Raw genomic sequence first — 17224 nt, 5'->3', positions numbered from 1 at the left:
CATTTATATAAAATTCAAGTGATCTTTTTCCTGGGAGAGATGTGTGACAGGAAAGGTTGTATTTGATCTGGTTGGTGGAAGAAGGGCAGGAAATGCATTCTTATATTATAAATATATCATTAGTATAGAAGACAAAGGAATATGTTACATTATATATAAAATACATTGCTATTAAAATACATAATGAAATAGCAATAATAAAATTCATAGCAACAGTACTGCTGTTCCTGGGATTTTGTTGTTGTTACTATTAAATAGTGACAGTGTTGTACCACAGTGTAAAATGAAATCAGAGGCAGATTTTACCTCACAGCTTTATGGAATTGCTAGATCAGGCTAAAAGCACATGATGAAATTCAGTAATATAGTTAATTCAGGGATCTAAATACTATTCCACAGATCGTTCCAGAACTTTCCAAAAACTACACTTTTCACTCAGTAATTGCATAATTTTGGAATTTTAGCAAATGATTATTTTGTATCAATTTACTCTGATAAAATTATTAGCATTTATTCAGTTGTGAGCTGCTGAGTTTACAGACTTGCTGAAGAAGGTTCTTCTTTACTATTATTGGGAACCAATCAATATCGGGTTTTAGCCAAGTGATTATCTTGCCTTGATGCACAGTTAAGTAGGAATAAATTGCAGCCTTTCGATTAAATTTTCTTTTTTCCCTTTGTCTTTTCTCTGCCCCTACCCCCTACCTTGGGATCATTGCAGGAGGCTAGGGTTACCCTGTAACCCAGTTCATCTTGTTACATGTCTCTTGCTCCATTTAACCCATAAGAATCATCCTAAAGAGTTAAGCTCCATTCTCTCCTTTATTGATGAACTTAAAGATTTTTTAAAAAATGTATTTTATATTGACAAAAATGTTATGTATTTGTCATGTACCACATGTTGTTTTGAAATGTGTAATACATAATGGATTGGCTGAATTAGGGCTATATCACCTCACAGAGATTTCATTTTTTTGGCGATATGAACACTTAAAATCTCTTCCCAATTTTATTTTAGTAATACATTGTTATTATCTATTGTCACCATGTAACTAAATTTTATTTCTGTATAATTTATTTTATGTCATAATAAAAGTTCACATTTATTGAGTAAAGCACTTGTTGGGCATTACCACATTTGATTCTTTCAGTCACTCCATGAGGCATGAAACAATTATTATCTAAATTTTACAGAGTAAAGGTGAAAACTGGTCAGTCAAGGGCTCCAGGTGTTCCTACTCGAGAGCCTGCATTTCTAAGCACTACAACATACTGCTTCCTGAAGCAGGTTGGAGGTGAGCTCCTGTGTGGCCAGTACCCTTAAAAGGTTTCTGCAAAGGACTGGAGACATATTTTTTTGTCATTGCAGTGAGAGATTACTTCAACTCAAACAGGAGTTTTCCTTTTTTTCTTTTACACCCCCCCCCCCATTCTGAATGGCCTATACGGTATAATTATTTTAAGTTTTGTTTTAATTTTGAGAGATTGGATATATTTTATTTATCAGAAAAAGGAGACTATAAGAGAAATACATTTTAGGTCATTGGCTTCCTGAGTCTTTGAATAAGATGATCTTAGTTATAAAAGATTGAAAGGAGGGTAAAATTACTGGACACTAATACTAAAACTGTAGCAGGGCACACTTAGGTTTAGATACTGAAGATCTTCATAGGGAATCTTTGAAATAGATAATCAGGGGTAATTTAGAACAATTTCTTTTTCCTGAAAACACTCAGAATTAGAATAAGGCAATTTTCTTAAAGTTGGTGATTATAAAGAATTGCTACTATTTAAATATTCTACCTATGTTATTTAATCCTCACAGAGTCTAATGATTTTTGTTATTAGAGGTGTTAGAGAGATGAAGATACAAAAGCCCAGAGAAGTTGATGGTTTACCCAAAGGTATCTGCTAATAAGTGGGCACCCAAAGATTTGAACTCATGGGTCTGACTCAGGTGGCCACACTCTGAGCCACTTTTCTGTACAGCAGTGTTGACCAATAGGACATTCTGTGATGATGGAAAATGCGAGTCCAGACAGTAGCCTCTGTGGCTGCTGAGCACTTAAAATAAGACTAATAAAGCTGAGGAAATGAATTTTTAAAAATTTTAATCAACTTAATTCACTAACCTCATGTGACTAGTGGGTACTATGTTGGAAAACACAACTTTATGTGATCTTTTGGGGTCATTAGAAGCAGAGCTATCAGATATTTGGAGTCACCCAATCTATTTCTTTGTTCTACTGACAAGGAAATGGCAACTCAGATGGGTTAGGAATCTGCTTTAACTTGTAAAGTCAAAGAAAGAAAGTATAATCCAGATTTCATTTTATTTTTTTAAATTAGAGCATTATAGTTAAACATAGTAGTTGGGCTCATTTTGACAAAAGCATACGGGCATGGAATTTGATTTACTCCATTACAGTTCCCATTCCCCTGCCTTTCGCTTCCCTTCTCCCTACCCCAGTTCTCCTCCTTCTACTCTACTGATCTTTCACTCGTTTATTTATTTTTGATTGATGCTTTAGGTTTACACATAAAGGTGGAATTCAAAATCATGCTGTGTGCATATAATCCAGGTGCTTATACTTCCTGATTATGACTCTCCCAATTCAGTACTCTTTGGCATCTGCTATTTTACATTTATTTTACCATTGTAAAAGATTGGAAGACTACTGTTTTGGGGGAAAAAATCTTAACTCTTCAGAATGCAGGTTCAGTTAACATTTTCCTCTTTTCTCAGGTTATTGAGACATTATCGCGACTTTCTCGCACACCCACAGCTTTGGCCACAGGAATCAGGTATGTTGTTAGTGTCTTTGTGATTCATGTCAAGTTCTGTTCAGTGTAATGATTATGATGAAAAGTTTGCAGAGCACCTTTTCAAATGCATGTTTGAAATTTTTTGAGAAAGGAAGAACTTATTTGTAGAGTTGAATAAGACACACTGACTAAACATTGTTTTCAGTTCACTGGTGACTGGCTCTGATATGGTTCTTTTTTTTAAACTTCCTTCAACATTTCTATACATGGACAAACACAATGCTTAAGTCAATAAATATATTTAAGATATGGTAATACATTTTTCCCCTGTAGAGTAGACTGTAACAATAACTCACAACTTTTAGGAGTTTAAGGAATAATCAGACAAGTATACAATTATCTGCATACATGGATGTGTGTTGAAGGTTTGGTAATACATTAAAAACTTAGAGGTAAGTTAGTTAAATAAATTATGCCATCTCCTTGGAGTAGAATATCATGCATTTGGTAAGCATGGAAATACGACTGTGTGTTGTTTGAGAATTTTTCTGTTTCTAATACTACATGCTTCAGTTACATCAGTCAGTGAAGACTTATTATAAATAACATTAGGGAATGAAGAAAAGCAGTGTCAGCAACAACACAGCCAGGCTGCATGGAGGTGGAATGGCTTTTGTTCTTTACCTTATTTCCTCAGGGCTCCTTATTCCAATCTGCAGTCATCATGGAATTCTGAGCCTGCATCTCTGCCCCTATTGCTTCTGTTTTTCGATGTCCAGCTCATATTCATATTCTAAGGAGAGAGGATTCAAGCACAGTGTATAGGAGGATTATCCCTGGCCAGGCAGCCCAGTCCCGAGATATCAAGCCCAGTGACCTCAGGGAGGGCACCCCATGGGCTTTTTCTCAGAAATGAGCCATGATTTTGCACAGAAGTGATCTGTAGTCTGGACAGTTCTTCAGCTCCTCCTAATTTGCTCTTCCACATGATTATCTTCCCACACCGATAAACATTTTATGTCGTTATATGAAAGTAGATTTTTAAAAATATCCCATTTTTATTTATTTATGTATTTTTGATTCTGGAAGGGTATATGTCAAAAATATTTTTCTTTAATTTTTTTGTCTGTATTTTCTATAACGGACTTATATTGACCTAAAATCATAATTTAATATACCTAAATTTATAAAAAATGGCTTTGAAACTTTGGTGTTTCTTGCATATTGATTTGTTTGAAAAGTTTCCTTAAATATCTTAAGTATTAGTCCATAATCTGATGTGAATATCTGCTTTTCCAAGTAACTAATAATTATTTAAAACATTATTTTGATGGCTTCTCTTGCTTTTATGGAACATATAATGTGCTTTCCACTATTGAGAAAAAATAAACTAAACCTTGAGCCATGGAGTATAACTACTGTGACTTTCTTAGGCATAAATTTAGGGCATTATATTTTTATTATGAAAAGTACATAGTATGATGAAGCAAACAGGGAAGCTAAATGTTAGGAATAGGAGATAACGTGTGTTTTTACTGAGCGGGGACATACACCCTATTCCTTTGATGTCTGATTGACTTATTTGTCCAAAGAAATGAAAATTTAAAAAGAAATAACTTAAATACCTTAAAATCAGAGTAGAAAAACATGCCAGGGTCAGGAATCAGAGGTGCAGGGAATGATGCTTTTGTTTTGTGATGATTTTCACCTATCCTGATGGACTGGGTCATTGGAAGGATGGTGTCACAAATTTACTTGTCAGGTCAGATCTTATAGCTGATAAAAAGAGGTTGCTAAAGGGAGGTTATATGCTTGGCCTATGAGTGAGGGCTCTGGTGGGTGCCTTGGGGTGCCCTGCAGGGATGTGACAGGTGGGAGATCAGATCAGTATATCAGTAGGTCCCCAATTGTCCGTGTGTTCATGGTGGCCAGCTGTAATGGCTGCAGATGATTTGGGGTAGCAGAAGTTGCAGCCATCCTGGGGCACCACAGTTACAGGTCTCAGCAGGCACTTTGGGGGAAGCTCTAGACCTTGGTAGATGTGGTGAGGAATCTGACCATTTTGCAACAGATACACTCAAATATTTAGTGAGACATAAATGCTCAGCTTGGGGTTGCTCATTCACCTGTGTTTTTCCCCCATCCTAGGCCCTTCCCAACAGAAGAAAGCGTTGATGATGAAGACATCTACAAAGGCCTTCCTGACTTAATAGAGTATGTTGAACATTTTCAGCAAAATAAAGCCATTGCCATTTCTGTGTCTAGCATAGGTCTTAACTGTGGACATTAAATAAGCTCTCTGAAGGGCAAAAGTGACAATGATGAAGCCATGTAAGAAATGACCTTAAACTGGTGGTGAAAAGCTTCATAAGAAACATACTTCAACTGGTTTTTAGTTCCTATATACTTGTGAAAAGCAAAGAAACATATTGCAATGAAATAAAATTTTTGGAAGTTTCTCAAAGCCATGATAGAGTTGTAGATAAAACCGAAATGAGACAGTTGGCAATGATTAAAAAGAAATAGAATCAATGACTGGAGTTGTAAGACAGATAGTGTGTGCTTTGTGAGTGCAAGAAGGAACAGCCCAGGTGTGGGCTGTTGTTGTTCAGGGACAGTTCGGCAGGTGGCATTGGTTCTGCACAGAGGCTCTCCTCAGGCTTTATTATTCAGTAGTCCAGAGGGGAAGAAGGACATGCAGCTGATTATCTTCTCCTGTTTGAGTGACTTGTGCAGATTACCAATTAATATCCAACATGATCCTTACTCTACAAAGAACTGATGATGTACACCAGGCCTACTTGCAAAGAATTTTAAGAAACAGATTATGCTCCAAGAGAGATTCATAGACCTTTGGAAATTCATCCATTCATGTATCCAACACACCAAGCTTGTTCTATCTTAGAGCCGTTACACTTGCCATTTCATCTGCCCATATCACAGGTCCCTCATCATTCAAGTCTTTGCTCAGATATTCCCCTACACAGAGACCTTCTCTGACTACCTGGTATAAAATTGCCACTACCCCCTCACCTTGCTCTGCATTTCCACAGCACTTGCAACTACCCTAGACAATCTTGGCTTGCTTCATTTACTGTCTGTGTCCTCATTAGAAGGTCAACTCTGTGAGATCAGGAACTTTATGGTGTGGCTATTTTCTTAGAACTTCAAGCAGTGTCTGGTTTTTAGCAGGTCCTCAATAAATAAATGAATAGATCCAAAGCATCTATTGTTTACCAGGCATTGTGCTTCAGGCCTGGGCTATCTAGTCAGTTAGTAATAAGAGTTAGCTGAGTGCCCTTGTGTGTGCTTGCCGGGTTATATGCATGATCAGTTTTCTTCAGTACCAACATATTGTTAGGTTTCTACTGTTACTATAATTTTCCAATGAGAAAGCCAAAATTTGAAAAGCTAAGTAATGGGGCTGGGGCTATAACTCAGTTGGTAGAGTGCTTGCCTCATAAGCACAAGGCTCTGGGTTCAATCTCCAGCATGGAAAAAAAAAAAAAAAGCTAAGTAAAAGTAACTGACTGGAGGTAATAGCACTAGTAAATGGTAGCCCTCGGGTTTAAACCAGGCAGTTCTTCTTCTGACTTTGAGGCTTTTATTCATTGCACTGACTCCTGGGTGCTTCCTGACCTGGCCCTCTAAAACTTTTAGTAGACAAGCAGAAGGAGCAAGAGCTGCCTGGAGCCAGAGGGATTGTGGCCAGCAGCTCTTTCTAGAGTAGGTGACATTCTGACCTTGAAGTCATATATTGAACTGTTAACATAGTTTCTTATCTCTCCTTAAAACCTTCAAGAACTCTTTCTTATGTGAAGTGAGATAGATGCTGTCTTCATTAAGGCACTGTAAGATTGTCTTAGAATCAGATTCTTTAAAGCATTTGGAAGAATACTTTATTTCTAGCACTGTAATGAGGTTATTCTTTTAAAAACTCTACCAGAGGTCCCTTATACCTATTAATTTTGTAGCCTCCCCCCATCTTGTTCTGCTCACTGGTGTTTTCAGACAAGATTGAGTGTGTTTGGGGTGGTGGTCGGAGTCAGCCTGAGCACTGGGACTGAGAGTCAGAGAACGAATTTCACAGTTCATTTTCCTTCTGAACAGAACTTCCCATGCAGAACCCGTTCTTTCATTGTTTCTTATCTTAGCTCCCTTGTGATCTCACCAGCTCTTCCTGTCCTTTGATGTGTTACATAAAGTGCTCAAACCAACTTAACTGCCCCCACTCTTCCCTGGCCAGATTACCTGCCAGGAGAGCCACTGGTGTGGAAATAATGGAACTGTCAATATGACCTGCCATTTCCTCAGATTTCCAAAGCAGAAGCTGAGGGGCATCCTTCACTCTTTCCCCTCTGAAATTATCACTGGTCACTTAGCCTGGTTTGCCATCTCCTGTCTCTGTATTCCTCTCCTCACCTGCCCTACCTTAGTTAAGGTTCTTTGTCTCTCACTCACAGTAGGCTCACATCTTGCCTTACTGATCTCCCTGCCTTTCTTCTTGTCCCTCCAGCAGACCCTCATCTAAATAACTCCCTGTTGGTTCCCAGATGTGCAGCATGAGGTTGAATTCACAGAGTGCCTGGCTCTCCTGTCCCTCCAGTGATCTGCTCTGCTAGCTGAGATGCAGTGAATGGGGTGCTAATCCAGGCATGATCAGGTTTTTTATTCTTCTTTTGCAATTGTTAGTGTCTTTTTTCTGGAATGCTCTTCCCCTCTTCTCATTCAGTGTGGGTGTGTATCATCCCCACTGGGTTTTAAGTTCCATGAGAGCTAAACTTCTCTGCTTGGCCTGCAGCCTTACCTCCTGGAACACAATATTTTCACCGAAAATATCTATTGAGTAAACTGATAAATATATTCAAGATGTAGCTCAGATGTCATATCTTCTGTGAAGTCTTCCTCTGACTTCTTTAGTGAGAGTTATTTTTACTCTTTTCTGTGCTCCTATATTTTATACTTGTCTCTATTATTGCACATACAGAATTGTGTATTTATGTGCCATTCTCCACATTAGGCAATGGGAGAGTTCTTGATCTGTACATTCTGAGCACTGAAGAGCCTGAAACTCAGTCAGTTCTTAGTAAATGTCTGTTGGATGGATGGATGGGTGGGTAGGTGGGTGGACAAGTGACTCTGGAATGAATATTTCTCAGAGCAGAATTCTCTGAAATTTCTGTTGCCACCAGTCTCTCTCACTTAATATACCTTCCTTTTCTCTGAGTGTTTGACAGTTCGTTCCTGTCAAATATCCTCAAATAATCCTTCATGACAAACATAAGCAACTCTGTGGTTGTACCGCCATTGAAAAATGTTCCAAGTTGTAGACTGACATTTATAGTTATAGTGTTTTTATTTTTAGTACATCAATTTATAACATTTTATCTGCACAAGCCCAGGAGAGGTGCTCAGGGCTGGTGGTATTAAAGAAGTTGAATTTCTTTCTCATTAATGCTTCTTTCCAACATCTCTATGTTGGTTCGTCCCAATTCTTTGAGATAATTAGCTGGAAGAGGCATTCATAGAAGTCTTGAACTGGAAGGAAAAACGTCTGTGTAGTAAAGGAACATGCAGTGACTGGAGCACCTTGATTGAGTGGGTTCAGTCTCATCTGAGGGATTTGGGGAGGGTGGAACTGTCAATCACTGTGTAAGTGCGCATGAAAGCTTGAAAGATGGGGATTATTTTTAACTACCAGGAGACCAGCATATTTTATATGGTTTTTCAACAGATGGTTTTAAGGGTCTTGCCCCCCCCCCACACTTAAAAATATGAATAGATAAAAGCAAAATCTGGGCGATGGGGGATCTGTATGTACCCTCTGAGTGGGCTGATTTGAAAATCACTGGTTTAGATATTGGTAATAACCTTGTAGCAATGAATGCTGTTAACAGAGCATTTTAAACAAATATTCCTAACTCTCCAGCCTTCTCCGTTTTATACCCTTTAGCATGGGTGATGAAATAGGTCTTCAAACACTGAGAAGTGGGGGCACTGTGTGATGGAGTGGTTAAAACCGAGTGTGAGCCAGACTCGCTTTTAAATCATGGCTCTGCTATTGATTAGCTATGTTATCTCTGGCAATTCAAATAACTTTTTGGTCTCTCAACTTTCTCTTTAATGAGTCAAATAATAAGGCATATCTAATAAGATAGTGAATGCACGATGAATAGGGTGAGACAAGATCTGCGGAACCATCACCTGTGAGCTTGCATAGGGTAACTAACCAGTAAATGTCAGCTGCTGCCCTCACTGTCAGGTTCTGTTGTCATCCTTCTTGTTAGCAGGGACTGAGCTCTAATGTAAGCCTTTTGACTCTTTCCACTTTCCATTTTTCTTTTTCTCTGCATTTTCTACTAAAACCAGTAGAAAACTTTTAATCTATTTTCTGCTAAACTCCAGTAGGCTATTTCTGGCTATTACATTTACTGCATAATGGAAAATGACCTTTACATGGTGTCCTTTGTTTTAGTGAAACCCGAGTAGAAGATGAAGAAGATCTCTACGACTGTGTTTATGGGGAAGATGAAGGTGGAGAAGTCTACGAGGACTTAATGAAAGCAGAGGAAGCCCATCAACCTGTAGGACCTTTTCATTTGTTTCTTAAATTACTCTGAGTGTTTCAATTAATGTAATTATTATGTAACCTCTGCTGGAATATTCTTTGTTTTACCTCCCTTGTAAGTATACAATTGTGTAACTGTGTAACATGTAACTGTGACTTTTCCTTGCACTTAGAAACATGGGCATGACATTTTACTGCTCAAAATAACTGTAGGGGATCTCTAGTCTAATTCTTCCATTTTAGCAGTAAAGAAGCCAACTCTAAAGAGGTAAATGACATGCCAGCCAGCTGCTTAATGGCACAGTGGCAATAGAATGTAATTTCAGTGAATCATGAAATTATACAGTTAAGAAAGTAAACCTTCTTTTTTCAAAGCAGGTAAATTTTTCCCCTTACATTTAATGTAAGATAAAATATATGTTAAAGGATATTTCTTCCCATTTCTTAAGTGGTGTCATAGTTTCCCCCCTTTCATTTTTATTATAAATGGCCTTGCTTTTTTATACTACTTCATAAATTTAGTTTCAGATACTGTCATACAATCTATCTGGGCCCTCAAAGCTTTATCTGCCCTGACTCTATCTAGAACATTCAAGGAAGAATTTCTTTGAGTTATCTTCTCATCAATAGTTTGAAATTTTAACAAGTCAGTTAATTAGGCTTTTATTAACATTCTCTTTTTGTTGTGGCCTTTCATACGGGGCTGGTAGACTGCCCAGTGCCTCACTGGAGAGCAGTAGCTTCTATGGGGTGGAACCAAGTCACTTGGCCTGTGTGTAGGAAATTTAAGAATGTGTGTTTTAACCCACTTCAGGAGCAGATGCCCCCTCTAGCATTATTTCCAGAGTGATTTTAGGTGACAGTATCATGTGTACCTACTGTAATTATCAACTGCTTGGGTGCCAGCAGATTCTTCAGCAGTTCCCATGGGGGCAATCTTCCCTCAGCTGACAGTGCTGGGTGGTTTATGTGGGACAAGGTTAACAGGAATAATAATTTAGATATTTAGGGTTCTTCTTAAATGCCTGGCAAGGCACACAAAGTGTTTCACATCGTTTATCTCATTAGAACTCCCTGGGTTTGATACTGTAATTTTCTCTGTTTCACAAAAGGGAAAACAGAGTCACAGAGAAATCTGAAACTTGTTCAGAGCTATAAAGCTAATAACAATAAAACCAGTATTTGAACCTAATTCCATCTTATCCCCAAATCTTTGATCTTAGTACTGTGTTCTGCCAACTTTAATCCTAAACACTTAGTAAAAGAGCCAAGCACTAAGATGTTAATGCTTGAAAGAAATATTTGAAGGTTTTACTTACTAAGTATCTTTTAAGTATTTTTATATTTATTTCTGTAGCACATGTGAAATATGCTGTGTATTAAAGGAACTCTTATACCATTTCCAGATTCATTAACATTTTTAATGAAAGAGATGTGTTAATTTGAAGAGAATGTCTAAATTCAGAGACTTATTTTTAATCACTTAGAACTTTTCCATTTATGTTGTTTAAAATTAAACACAACAAAGATGTATCACAAATGTAGTTAAGTATATCTTTCAGCTATGTGTTTTATTAGATGGAAATGCGATGATTTTGATCTCTTTGTATCTGCTACCAGATAGATTTCTACATGTACATGATTAAATAATTCTATTTTTATAATTTTAACTGCAGAAATGTCCAGAAAATGACATACGAAGCTGCTGCCTAGCAGAGATTAAGCAGACAGAAGAAAAATATACAGAAACCTTGGAGTCAATAGAAAAGGTCAGTCATCAGGTACTAATATCAAAATACTGCCTCCCATAGTTAACACCTGAGCCCCACAGTTTCCATTGAGCATGTGAGTGAGTGCTTTGCATTTCAAGCTAGGCACAGGAGGACAAATATCACCTGATCTCACTCCCAGTAGAATGCAAAGAAGTGGAGAGTAGAACAGTCGTATCCAGAGTCTTAGGTGGCTGGGGTGGGGATAGGGTGATGTTATAAATGGCCTAGGAACTAGAATTACAGTTAGATAGGAGGAGAATATTTAAAACTGTGTCCAGAATAAGCAAACACAGAGACAAAGTAGTTAAGTGATTGGTGCTGGATGGTGGTGGTATGTGTATAGGTGGTGAGAGAGGACAGGTGGGTTGGGGAAGGAGATACTAATGGAAAGTGACTACTAAAGGATATGGAATTTCTCTTTTGGTTGATAAAAATATTCTAAAATCAATTGTCATGGTTGTACAACTGTGTGAACATACTAATAAATATGGGCCTGTGCCCTTTAAATGGGTGGATTATGTAATATGTGAATTATGTCTCAATAAAGTACTCCTTAAAAAGGAAAAAGAAAAATATCAAAGCAGATTTATTCTTTCCATAATATTTTGTTGATTTCTTTGTATCTGAGAGGCACTGTTTTAGGAACTGAGGCTATAGGAGCAAACCCAACAGTACTCCGGCACTTTCTGTCTCATGGGAAGGTTTAGAATACAAGTACATAAGTATGGTAGGTTCTCTTAAGAGAAACAAGTTGGGGTAAGGGGAGAGTGAGGGGAGATGGGAGTTATAGAGAGTGATAATGGAAGGCCTCTTTGATGAGATGGTGTGTTTAAGCCAACAGCCCAGTGCCCTGAGGGCATACACATATGCAGGGATGAGAGTTCTGGAAGGAAGACCCTCGGGTGGGAGAGTGTTCAACCTGTGCTTCAGGAAACAGCAGCAGTCCAGTGGGGCTGGAACAGAATGAGTGAAGGGGAATGAGTGGGTCAGAGAGTAGGCCATATGGGGACAAAAGCTAGGACATTTTGAGCAGATGTGATGCAATACCAGCTAAATCTTCAACATCTCCTTCTGGCTCTTGTGAGGCAAGGTTGGGAACTGAGAGAAAAATTAGAGGAATGTTGTAATCTTCAAGATGACAGAAAATGGTGGAATCGATAGAAGTGGCAAGGGGTATATTTTACAAGTGGAGCCACCTGGATTTGATGATGGATTAGGCAAAAGGATGCAAGAGATCAAGGATGACTGCTAGGATTTGCATGAGTCACTCCATGAATGGCGAAGGTGCTTACTGAGATGGGGAAGGAAGGTTTGAGTCTGGAGAACATGTTAAGTTTGTGATACCTCTTGGACTTCCCATGGGGTGTATCAAGGAACATGTTAGATATATGAATCTGGTAGTAACGGGAAAAGTTGAATTGATGTATAGATTGAGCCTTTATAATTAATTGCACAGTGAAATTTCAGACTGTGGGACTTAATGAGATTACCCCAGGGGATACATGCTCTTAAGGAAAAGGTTTGAGGTCACCCCTGCTGAGTTCCACATTTAGAGGGTTAGGAAAATGAGAACCAGGACAAAGGTTTAGGTTTAGGAAAAGATAAAGATATGGAAGAGTTGTTGAGGAGAGTAAGAGAATAAGTTGACCAGGGAATTTTAACAGGACTACATAGCATTATAGGATCCATTGAGTTTCATGGTCGTATTTAAAATTAGACTATCAGTTAGTCCATGCTTAATTTGTTAGATATAGGCACAAAGTATGTGGCAAGCTAGATTTAGCCAGGGTTTTGGTTTTCTAGAAAAGTGCAATGGAAGAAATGATGGAAAGCGTGTATACAGAGAAGTGATTCTGATGGTGGTTCATGGAGTATAAAAATGGGTAGGGAGGGAAGTGGGGCCATGAGGGATATGGGCATTCATTGGATTGGCAGACCCTGTGGGGCTGAAGAATTTCCTGTAAAGGTAGGAGGTAGGGGTTTTAGAGGTGAGTTTTTTTTTTTTTTTTTAAATGAACCTGTAAAGCATTTGCAGTTTTTGATAAAAACAAGGTCTTCAATAGGACCATGAGATTTGGGAGCTGAGCTAGACTAGAGCATCAGATTATTGGAGGCCAAGGGACTAGAGGCTAGGCTCTTGGGAGGATCATCTGCACAGATTCTGAGATTGCCAAGGAATGAAAAAGGTACGGCAGACCAGGAACTAAAATTTGCGATAATTGGGGGAAATGACGTATAAATTGCATAAACAGTTTATTGATCTCAAGGATCTATAATCTCCACAAAGCACGTTTGGGGGATGTTTTATATGAGTTCTCAAATGTATCTCCAATGTCATTGTTTACCAACATCCCAGGGGGTTCTTTCTTAGACTTATTGTCTAAACCTTTAATTATATTACTTCAAATACTATAGCTTATATTTATGTCTTTATTTTTCTGATCAAATATAAGACCTTTAAGAGAATGGTTTGTACTTTTTTTGGTATTTATAGTGCTGATTAACAAATGAATCTAGTAATTTTTTTGTTTATTGATGAAATAAATCATTATATTGATTAGGGCAAGTTATGCTTAATTATTGCTTCCCTCTTCTCTCCTCGTAGTATTTCATGGCACCCCTGAAAAGATTTCTTACAGCAGCAGAATTTGATTCAGTATTCATCAACATTCCTGTAAGTAAAAATATGATAGCTAAAATTGTGATGCACTTCTGTAAAATCCTCATTTTGTCAGTAGGCTCCAGATTCCTATTATAACACTCTCCTGTATTCTCTAAGAATTTTGACCCTATTTTTGCTTCCCAAGTTCTTCTGTCCTTACTTTCTTGAAAAACTGATATGTCATATCTTTAGCCAAAATGCATGCAGGAACACAAATGGAAAAATAAGATCCATGTGTTCTTCTTAACTGGTTGTCGTGAGGAGATAGTTTGAAATAATTGTTTCTTGGTACTACTCGTTGTCTTTTGGGGTCCCATTCAGCCCCACCCCTCTCTGCCCTGGTGCTTCTCTAGTTTCTAGGATGTCTGTTACCTCCACCTGCCTCCATACCTCTACTTCCTTGGCCTCTGGACTTTGGTGCTTTCTGCTTCTAATTGTATCAACCTTGACTCCCACTTCTGAAACTCAGCTTTCTTGTAATTTAATGGACTATTTTAATGATAAAAATATGAAGAGATTTCTTCACATTTATGCATGCATTTTGAGTTTCAGGGCATCTTAACATAATCTTATAATCCTACAAGGGCATTTGCCCAGAAATGTGGATCAGTGAAATTCTTTGTCAAATGAGGTTCTATCAGGCAAGATTTAGAATGTTAGACCTTGAGGACCTGCTTCAATTCACATGCATACACACACACATCTAAGAGTTTTTATGTATATAGGCTTTCTTATATCATGTAAAAAAATCCCTTTTATTTTGAATCCGTTTTGTTCTGTGTTTCTGAGCACCAGGTGATAAGCTCTAGCATGTTGTCCTTATCCCTGATTAAGGCCAAATAAACACATCCTCATTGGTTTGTAACATAACTGGAAGAAAACACTCACAATATCAAATGAAGGTCTAGCATAAAACCAACTGCATAGTCTAGCAAACAGGGATCCTGATCCACTTACATGTGATCACTGTTAGAATCCATTGACAGTCCTCATTCTTAAGGCCTTACTGAGCTCCTCAATAATATGACAAGGCCAACATCCATGTTTAATTACTGCCCTACTAAAGAAGGAGCATGCCGTGGTGTCTCTGTATGCTCCAAGGTCCAGGGGAAGAGAGAATGGGGAATTGGTACCTTGACTTGAATTTCCTGTCTGCGACACATGTTTACTGGCAGTTGAAAATTACTTGTTTATCTGGAAAAAATGTAGAATTCTGACTTTTGAGTTACTGTCTAGTACAATTCATTTGCTTCTTATTTATGCCATTAGTTGTCTGGTTTCAAGTAATTTTGTCTGATTATTGTTAGCTTAGCACCAGGACATCACTAATTGACCAGAGTACAAATCTACATTTCTATGTCCTAAGGACATGAATCATTACTTTATTCTGTCAATAAAACATTAAGTACTTGGGAAGTTTTATTTAAAAATTTGCAGTGATTATAAAATGAAAAAGCTGTACATATTTTTATACAAGAAATAAATCATCCTTAAATAGCTAGTGGGATAATTTCTTTCTTCACAGGACACTGACATTTCTGATCAGATCTGAAACTGCTATTTCCCATGCATGTCTCTCTTACCCTCTCTTCCTCACTCCCTCCCTGTTTCCCTTTTCTCCCCCTCTCTTCCCTTTGAAACCTCCCCTTCTTCTCTTCTCCCTCCACTTCCTCTACCCTTTCTTCCTCCTCAGTCTTCCTCTCTTCCTTAATGGTAGCAGGTTTATATATTGAGAACATTCAGTGTATCCTGAGTGGCAGATCTAGTAACAGCAGAAATTTTTGGTTTGGGGTTTGTTTTTGGTTCTGATTCTTACTCTTCTTTCACATTGTTTTCTTTTCTCAGGAACTTGTAAAAGTTCATCGGAGCTTGATGCAAGAGATTCATGATTCCATTGTAAATAAAAATGACCAGAACTTGTATCAAGTTTTCATCAACTACAAGGAAAGGTAACCCTTGAATTTTAAACCTTGTCGGTGTTAGTTTATAATTATGGTGAAGATTAGTATGAAAGTGGCTAATGGCTATCACTACAGTTTGTTACAATACTATGTAGGCAGTATTGGAATGTGGGACAGTTAATCTTGGAGTACTAGTTTGAACTTCATATGTATATTGACTTCCACATTGTAAATCAGAAAGCAGACGTTTCTTCCACTGGCCTTGTCTCTACTGAGTGATGTAATCTTGCACTCAGTCATTTTAACTCTCGGAGCCTCTCCCCATTCATGAGCATCAGGGGTAGATTGGCAGGTACCTAATACTTCTTTCAACTCGATTATTTTAGGATTCTCTTTTGGGAGAATTTGATTCACAATGTCAGTTTCTTTTCCTAAATTGAAAACAAACAAAACACAACTAAATGAGTCACATGAATTGGAATATCAAGAAATTGTGCTTAAAATATAAATGTTCTCTCATTTTAAGCAATACAATTTCTAGTACTAACAAATCACTAATGAATTGCTTTGTGTCAACTTTTCGATAAATACCAACAATTTATTAGTAGTTCTTTTTTTTTTTTCTAGGAGAGAGTTAAAAGAAACAATAAACTAATTAGCTTCTACAAAATACCTGTATTATAGAGATGCCCTTCCTGAGTTATCTCCCATCCCTCACAGTTCATGCCTCTTATTCTCACTTTTTGGATGATGCATGTACCTTAATAAAAAAGGAGTAAGGAGTAGGAGGTTTATTAATGAGTGGAGTTGTAGTGATTTACAGTGAGCTTACAGTGGGGAATAAAATTGTTCTGTGTCAGTATACAATCAAAGTTTAATAGCTGAACAATAAATTTTTAATTTTTAGAGAAGTATACATACATATACTCAAATGACATTAATAGTAATTAAGCCAGATCATAAAATCTACCTGTAAAAATGTACATGGAATTAATCCTATTCAAATTTGAAATTAAGAATGAGTATTTTTATTACTGTAAATGAGTGACCTGCATTCTTTGTATATGTGTTGTGTGTGTTAAAAAGGATTTTTACTGTTGCTTTATCCTCAACTGTGATTTTAAAGAGATGAAAAGTTTTGCCTCTTTCCCCCTCTACCTGATTCTTGCTTTTGTCTTACAGATTTCTTCCTTTCTCTTTTTCCTTTTCAGATTGGTTATTTATGGGCAGTACTGCAGTGGAGTGGAGTCAGCCATCTCTAATTTAGACTATATCTCTAAAACAAAAGAAGATGTCAAACTGAAATTAGAGGTGTCTATTTTTTTTTTTTTTATGACATAAACTAAAATAAACTTAAAAGCAATGTATTCCTCTTCCTGACCAATGCAACACTACATTTTTTCTTGATATATTCTAAATATAATTTCAAGTCAATTTTAGAAAATATTTAACAGATAGCTTTCTAAAATAACAATATGGTAGTAATAATAACAGTCACAAAGTCTAACTTTTATGTCCCTGTGTTTTATAGCCATTATCTTCTTAGGTCTCCTTC

General features: G+C 37.4%; 1 protein-coding gene across 3 annotated transcripts in view; it reads left to right on the top strand.

Moving 5' to 3' along the window:
* LOC306657137 (guanine nucleotide exchange factor VAV3) overlaps positions 1-17224 on the top strand; it is a 296869-nt gene that overhangs the window by 167135 nt on the left and 112510 nt on the right. For all 3 annotated transcript variants that reach the window (XM_079132883.1, XM_079132882.1, XM_079132884.1), the window contains exons 3-9: positions 2747-2805; positions 4915-4980; positions 9242-9350; positions 11011-11103; positions 13712-13780; positions 15614-15717; positions 16881-16980. In XM_079132883.1, coding sequence (XP_078989009.1) covers positions 2747-2805; positions 4915-4980; positions 9242-9350; positions 11011-11103; positions 13712-13780; positions 15614-15717; positions 16881-16980 — 600 coding nt within the window. The remainder of the gene's footprint in view (positions 1-2746; positions 2806-4914; positions 4981-9241; positions 9351-11010; positions 11104-13711; positions 13781-15613; positions 15718-16880; positions 16981-17224) is intronic.

Source organism: Sciurus vulgaris (assembly GCF_902686455.1).
Source record: "Sciurus vulgaris genome assembly, chromosome: 1".
NCBI classification, from domain to species: Eukaryota; Metazoa; Chordata; class Mammalia; order Rodentia; family Sciuridae; genus Sciurus; species Sciurus vulgaris.
This window is presented reverse-complemented; position numbering and strand designations above follow the sequence as displayed.